Raw genomic sequence first — 7472 nt, 5'->3', positions numbered from 1 at the left:
CACACACACACACACACACACACACACACACACACACACACACACACACACCCTCTGAATTCATGTCCACACATTGTGAAGAGGGGATCGATTTTTTTCTGAGGCCGGCCATGATGTGACTATTGGCTTCATTATAATGAAATAATCAGATGATCAATATCTGAGTCTTGTTCAGGATTAAAGAAGTGTGTCCGTCACGTGAGCGTCTTTAAACACGACCAGAGAGAAATGTTCCAAAGTGTGCAAAAAAAAAAAAGAGGGAAATGTTGCAGAGGATGGGGGGTGGGTGACGGGGGTAGAAAGGGGAGGGAAGAGGGGGGTAAAAGAAGAAGAAAGGGGGGAGGTGGTGTGGAAGGAGGGGGGGTATCTCTCAGTCTGCCTCCCGGTCCGCGCGCTCCTCAGAGTGCGTTCAGGCTGCGCCGCGTCGGACCGACAGCACCGGGGTTCCCAGAACAACCGGAGAGGAGCCGCTGAGACAGAACCAGCCCCGGCGGATGGACCCCACCTCCTGAAACAACCCGATCTCCTGCTCTCTCCAAGCCAGCAGGAAGCCACAGGGATGATCCGCTGATTGATATGGATTCTCTCGTTTATTTTTCCATCGATTYGCCTCTAATTAGTGACCCCCGCTAGAGAAAGACAGGAAAGCGAGGGAGGAGAGGGAGGAGCGAGAGGTGCCGGCGTAGCCTTACTTTATTATTTAATTTATTCTTTTTTTTTTTACACAAATATTCTTTATGCGTTTCATTATCGYGGCGCTTTGTGCGCGCGGACCCTCCAGCAGACCAGCCAGCTACAAACCAAATCTTTAGGAACCAAAAAGGAGCAACTCCAGATTTTTACCTCGGTTTTTGTTCCACGGGTGGACTGTGTCTGTTTTAGACTTTTAATGTCCGATCAGGAGGAGAAATCCACGTTTTATCAAACCAAAGCCAAGCAGACACGGACACGCTGACATCTTTACGCACAGCCGCGTGGACGCCATCATTTGAATCTRATTGTTGGATCCAGCGGAGTGGATCAGCTGTTCACATGGCCCAGATGATAACAGAACCCGTCCAGCGCCGCTCCAGCCTGTGTGGATAAACGCTGGTAGCTTTTTTTTTTTTTATTCTCCACAAGCCAAATAAATAATCCTGTCTGCGCGCCTCTCAGCCGGACCCCCAGAAGACTCCAGGGACCACCGGATCCATCTGTCTTAGAAGTAGAGACATGTAAATGTGTAGAGGCAGATCAAATCCACAGAAGAACCAAAAATAAACTTTGTCTCCTGATTTTTAAACCATCTCAGCGTCTCCAGCAGCTGTCCACACATCTGGAAACCAAACTGCAGGCCAGACGAACAGCAGCAGGACCATAAGAGGAGAAAAGTGAGACTAAACCAAAACAAATCCAACGACCACCAGGTCGACAGAGGACCATGTTTGTCCCCCTGCCGGTCCCCTTCGTCTTTCAGAGAACAGCGTCCGACTWCAGCGCCTGGAGACTCAAGTCCTCGCTGGCTCCTCGGTCCAGCCCCGGTAAGCTGCTCCCGGCCCGGTTCTGCTCCTGCACACAGAACCAGCCCCTTTTCTTTTTATTACCCAGCTGCTCCTCAAATTAAAAACACACAAATCTAAATAAATAAAACACACAAAAACATTTTCTTTACATTTTATTGGCTTTATTTCTCACACGGGAAAAGAAAATGCTTTTAAATCAAACATTAAATGTATTTTTTTAGTTTTAATTTGTCTACAATTTAAATTAACATCTCTGAATTTCTAATAATTAAAATATGTTATTGGATAATTTAATCCATCTTTTTTAAAGCTTTTAAAAAAAAATCAAGAACACTTACTTGCATAAAAATCCAACTTGTAAAAAATATTCATGAATCTTTTGGCTCATTAGCATCAGGTTCTCCCTCCTTCAACCCTCCTATCCCCTCCATCCATCCCACCGTCTCCTCTCCTCCAGTCTTTCTGGGTCGGGTTCTGGTTCTGGGGGTGATATTCATGGTCATCTATCGATCAGGACGTATTGATCCCAGACTGTTGGGAAAACAGGAGAGCAGCCGACTTGGAGAAAGTTTGGCGACACAGAAGAGAACAAAATTCATAATTCTTGTCAATAAAAAGAGTTTGATTGATAGAAATGAACCTGTCAATCAATACTTGTCAATAATCACCTCGTTTTCCTCTTCCATTATTACCTCACATTTATTAAATTGTAGCAAAGATCAATATTATTATTGTCTGTGCTGAAAGGCACAAAATATCTTCTTAGATGTTTTCATAAATGAAGTTTTTATCTCCCGTTGTGTTTTTGTTTGTGGAAGTGTTTAATCACTGATTCCACCCGACAGAGCAGACGTTTAAAAAGACAAAAAGTCAGGAGTGTGCACGTGTGCCGTGCCGTGCCGATCCAGGCTATCGCTTTAAGTAGGTGTCAAGAGGAGAAAAACGGTTGAGGTTTTTAATGAGAGCTGGTGGCTTTGACAGGCGACATATAACCTTCTGTCTTTTTTTAAGGGGGGTGGGGTCCGTTTGCTCCGCTGGGTGTCTAAGAAATTAAAGTAAAAGGAGAGGCGGACGCCCGGGGAATGAGTGATTGGAGGAGTAACAGAATGAAAGAGTGAATAAATGAATAATGAATGAATGAACGAGAGCAAATTAACAGGAATGAATAGAAGTGCTCGAGAGGAGAAAGAAGTGTTTAAAGAAATAAACAAACGAAGGAGAGTAAATTAAAGATTCTGAAAGAGTGTAAAAGATGAAGCGAGCTGGATTTTTAATAAAGAAAATCAGAGTAAAGTAATAAATGGTGTTTGTGAGCGAGCCAGCAGAGTTTCAGCCGTGTGAGAAAATGAAAGGGTCAGAGTTCCTGCTTCTTTTCTTCTTTTTTATTTAAACACATGGCTGTGATAAGAAGCCAAACCACACGGGAGAAATAAACTGTACAACAGTGCAAACACTCATCCCTCGCTTGTTTCTTCTCCTCTTCTCCTCCTCTCATCGATGCTCTCCGGGGAGGCAAACGGAGAAACTACTGTTTCCTGTTTTTTCTTTCTCATTTCTGTGAAGTATTCACTTGACACGGAAATGCAAACTCTCCCGTCTTCCTTCTGTCCGCCTCTCGTCCCCCAGCGGACCACGAGCTCGTTCAATTGGATTTGCTTTTTGCTCTTTGCTCGGGCCTCATAAGCCACTTTAGCTAAATCTGTTACCCACAGTTCTGTGTCCTCCTTCGATCTGAGGAGAAAAGACAGATCTGTGTGTCGGGTCTAAACAGCTGATGCTAGCAGACAGCGGATTCAAACAGGGTTTATTTTTATTTATTTATTTTTTAATTCGTGGACTCACTTCAGTGTCGAACCCACAGCTGCTCTGAAACACTTGAGTTTGGGTTGAATTAATGAGACGCTGCAGATATTTACCTTTCCTTCCACCTGCAGCATTGTGAAAAAATGTTTTCTGTTTTATAAAACGTTTATGTTCAGTGTTGTATAAAGTACCTCAAAGTGATACTTGAGTAAAAGCACAAGTATCTTATCATAAAAATACTTTGGTAAAAGTTAGTCTTCTCTAAAAATGTTACTTGAGTAAAAGTCTTAAAGTATTTGATATTTTTTGTACTTAAGTATCAAAAGTCAATTTCTGACACAAAATCTACTTAAGTATTAAAAGTAAAAGTACTGAGTAAAAGTGAGCAGTTAGATTTTACAAAATGACATTTATTGGGAGGTGACTTCTCCAAAAACTATATTTTCTAACRKTGTGCAGCTGTGATGGGTTGTGTACAAGCTAATGGTGTGTCAGAATGGTATATATTTATACTTCTCATCCAAACACAATTAAATTCACTCTATCAGGAGACACAGTTTATCAGGAGAGGATTTTGTATTTATTTTAAGTAATAACAACTCGTAATAAAAATATGAGTAACAACTTTCTACTTCTTGCCCTTTTAAAAAAATGTAGTGAGTAGAAAGTACCGATAATTGTGTAAAAATGTAATGAGTAAAAGTAAAAAGTACACTGAAAAATAATTACTCAAGTAAAGTACAGATAACCAAAATTTCTACTTAAGTACAGTAACAAAGTATTTGTACTTAGTGACTTCACAACTCTGGATATGTTGAGGTGTCGTTTTTAAATGATTAGATTTGTTGATCCTGGACYGGTCTGGAAATATAGTCCTGCTTCAGGTCCTGAACCATGAGAGCAGAATCCAGGTCATCCAGGCAGGCCCAGACCATGACACCACCACCTCCATGTTGGACTGTGATGTTGTCAGAAGTCTCGAGGTCCTTTGTGTTCTCTTTGTTGGCTTTAGAACTTCCTCGTTCYGCTCTTTTGTTTTTGTTGAATCCTGAACTGAACTGAGGCAGGTGAGGCCTGCAGGGCTTCAGATGTTCTGGGTCTTCTGGGACCTCCTGGATTTGTGCTTTCTGCGCTCTTAGGTATGGTTTTGGTTGGGAAGGTTCATATTTGGTGGATAAATCTCTATTTATAAGATTTCTTGATTCTATAAGTGACCAGGCCTGAGGGTGGTGAAAGAAACTGATCAATTGCTTTTTCACATGGGTTTGAATGTTTTTATTTTTAAATGAATGAAATCATTATTTGAAAGCAGTTTTGTTTATTTTCTTATATATCTTAGTTGATATTTCTGTTTAGTTGAGCTGAAACGTTTACGCGCATTAACTTGATTCAAGATGGCCGCTACCGCAAACACAAAAATGACAAACACAGTCAGTTTTACAAATATTCAGCTAAAATAGGAGCTGAGAGTTTTCCCAAATGTATATTTCAAGCTTTCCTCTCAGCTTAGTTTGTGTTTAATGTTAACATTTAACACAAAAATAAAACTCTGTCATTTCTGTCTAAAAAACTGTCATGAAGGACCATTTTAAACTGTAAAACCCAAGTTAGTTTTATGTTTATTTATTTTATTTAATCAGGACAACGCACGTTAATGAATATTCTTATACTTCTGTATCAACTGTAAATGAGCCAGATTATAACATAGATGCTAATTCACATCTATAGATCACAATATAAAAAATCAAGCAAAACACACAGACACATGTTCAGACAAACATTACAACAATAAAACTAATCAAAGTGAGTTCATGACTGGAAACTTTTAAGTGATTAAGGTGCTTTTTAAATGTGCAATAATTGGGACATACCCTTATGTTTGTTGGCAGACTGTCTTCAGACTTAGATTTAGATTAATTCTTTTAAGATTTACATGAACTGAGTTCAGTGGTTTTATTAGTTTGTCAGAACAGAACCAACTTATGAGGCAGCGATAAGAACAAACTGATTTCTCCTCGTTGATTATGATCACAAACCAAACAAAATGCAAAGAAAACAGGAGAAAATGTAATCTTCAGCCCCAAACACAGCAGCTCATTGAATTCTTTGTTGGCTGCAGTAATAATCCACCCTGGCAGCTGAACATTCAGACATACAGGACCAGTCTAAGAGTTAAATCCTCCCATTCTGTGCAGCTGGGAGATGTGATCAGAGAGTTTCTTTCTGCTGTGTGGCGTTTCAGAGGCCAGGCAGGGCGGAGAGGGACCTGTAGCTGCCTCTGCTTTGTCCCCGCTCCGCTCTGCTCCGCTGTGTGCCACAACAAAGGAAATCTAAATGCTCTTTTTATTTTATGTACACTGCTGTAAAACCCTCCAGGGCCGCCGTGGCCCATATAAAAACTGAGAGCTGTCAAATTCTGGATTGAGAGCGATGCTTTTATTTATGTCGGCCACTCCGAGAGGCCTTTTTATTCAGGCTGCACTTGTTCGTCTCAACCTCTGCTCCAACGTCTTCTCTCCGTTGACTGATTACTGTTAAACACGCAGCTGTAAACCTGCAGCCGAGTGATGAAAAGTCCTGATCCTGCAGGATGACCRCAGCTAAACAAACCCTAAACACAACAGGAAGAAGGAAGCCGCTCGCTGCAGCAGCAGAAAGTTTCACTGCACAGTTCAAAGCTCAGACCTCCTGCCCACACATGCACAAACCCTCACACGTGCACAAACCCTCACACGTGCACAAACCTTCACACGTGCACGCACATTCATATTTATAGAAAAGCACTGGCTCGGTGCAGTGTGATAACTACCCCTCGCACCCCAGATCTTCACCTCACGGCGCCCAGGAGGGGGTCGTGGTGTCTGAGATGCACCAAAGCAGAGGTTCAGGTCTGGATTAATTGCCTTTGTGTGTGTGTTTTTGTTTGTGCATGAAGACACAGCTTTTGTGCACGGGAAATGGGCGAAGGAGTGGTTTGTGACAAAAAGGGAGGAGGAGGTTCRTATGGATGTTGCACATTTGATGAGCTGGTCTGGATCAGAAATGAAACCACAGAAACTAAAATCTTTCTTGTTTGTGTGTTTGAAGCTACTTTGTGTGTGTTTGTGTGTGTGTGTGTGTGTGTGGGACCAGACAGGTAGACGATTCAATAATTGCACGTTGAGGTCAGTTATGGATCTTTCCGGCATGTGTGGTAAACCACAAGAAGCTGGTAGCGGCCCATTGTGTGAGTGGTTTTAACCTTCCACCAGTATCGATCAGCCGGCATTTCCCTCCCGCCGCCACCTTTCTGTGTGAAACTGTTGATGTGTGCGCACAGGAGAGTTTGTGTTTGTGTTTGTGGGTGGATATACGTGTGGCGACACCAACAATTGTTCCGAATGTGTAGGAATGTAAAGACACCAGTGTGTGTGCGTCAGATTTTAAAAGGGGCAGCGTAGTCGGTGAGTCCCGGTGTTAACGTGATTGCGAATGACAAAGCGTCCTGGCGGGTTTGTTAGCTCCATAATGGGGAATCAATAGACACAACACAGATGTCAATACAACATGCTTTATTGCGTTAAGCTGCCTCACTCCCACCCTGAGCTCTGAAAACACAACTCACACACACACACACACACACACGCACGAGGATATATCTTCAGCTGCACTTATGCATATATTAAAGTCGAAGATAACTTTTCTCTCAAGCGTTCACCTGCACTTATTACAATTCTGCTGAATATTCTTCATCATTTTTTTCTGTAATTTCATTAAAGTTCACTAAGATTAAATTTAAAAAAAAGAATCTCAGCAGGAATTATGTTTTCATTCTTTACATAAAACGCATCATTAGAACCGGCAGTGTTCTCTGCACTCTTTCATAGTTGTTTTATAAACTTTTATTTCAGTTAAATTTAGTTTAAACAGCTATTTATCTGCAGAACATCACCTTAAAATGTGGTAAATAAAAAGGAACAAATGCAAAAACATGTAAATGTGAAATATTTAAAGATAAACAGTTTCTGTGGATCTTTAAAAACTCTTTAAAAGGCATTGAATTCATCAATAAAGTCTTTAATTAGTCTTAAAATGTCTTAAATCAGTCTTTCACAGGTCTTAAAAACACTTTGTATATAGGGTGATTGTAATTCATCTCAAATATTAAAATAATTGGTAACATATATA

The 7472-nt window shown here is 41.1% G+C and overlaps 1 protein-coding gene across 1 annotated transcript in view; it reads left to right on the top strand.

Annotated features, from left to right (window-relative positions):
• Window positions 1-1277: 1277 nt before the first annotated feature.
• The window catches only part of pou2f2a (POU class 2 homeobox 2a), a gene marked incomplete at its 5' end in the record, with an annotated part of 60769 nt that continues 54574 nt past the window's right edge, over window positions 1278-7472 (top strand). Inside the window, 1 exon segment of the mRNA XM_014011277.1 lies at window positions 1278-1520. Coding sequence (XP_013866731.1) covers window positions 1421-1520 — 100 coding nt within the window.

The sequence above is a fragment of the Austrofundulus limnaeus genome, unplaced genomic scaffold, assembly GCF_001266775.1.
Source record: "Austrofundulus limnaeus strain Quisiro unplaced genomic scaffold, Austrofundulus_limnaeus-1.0 Scaffold79, whole genome shotgun sequence".
NCBI classification, from domain to species: domain Eukaryota; kingdom Metazoa; phylum Chordata; class Actinopteri; order Cyprinodontiformes; family Rivulidae; genus Austrofundulus; species Austrofundulus limnaeus.
Note: the sequence above shows the minus strand (reverse complement) of the source record. Positions and strands in the feature narration are given on the sequence as shown.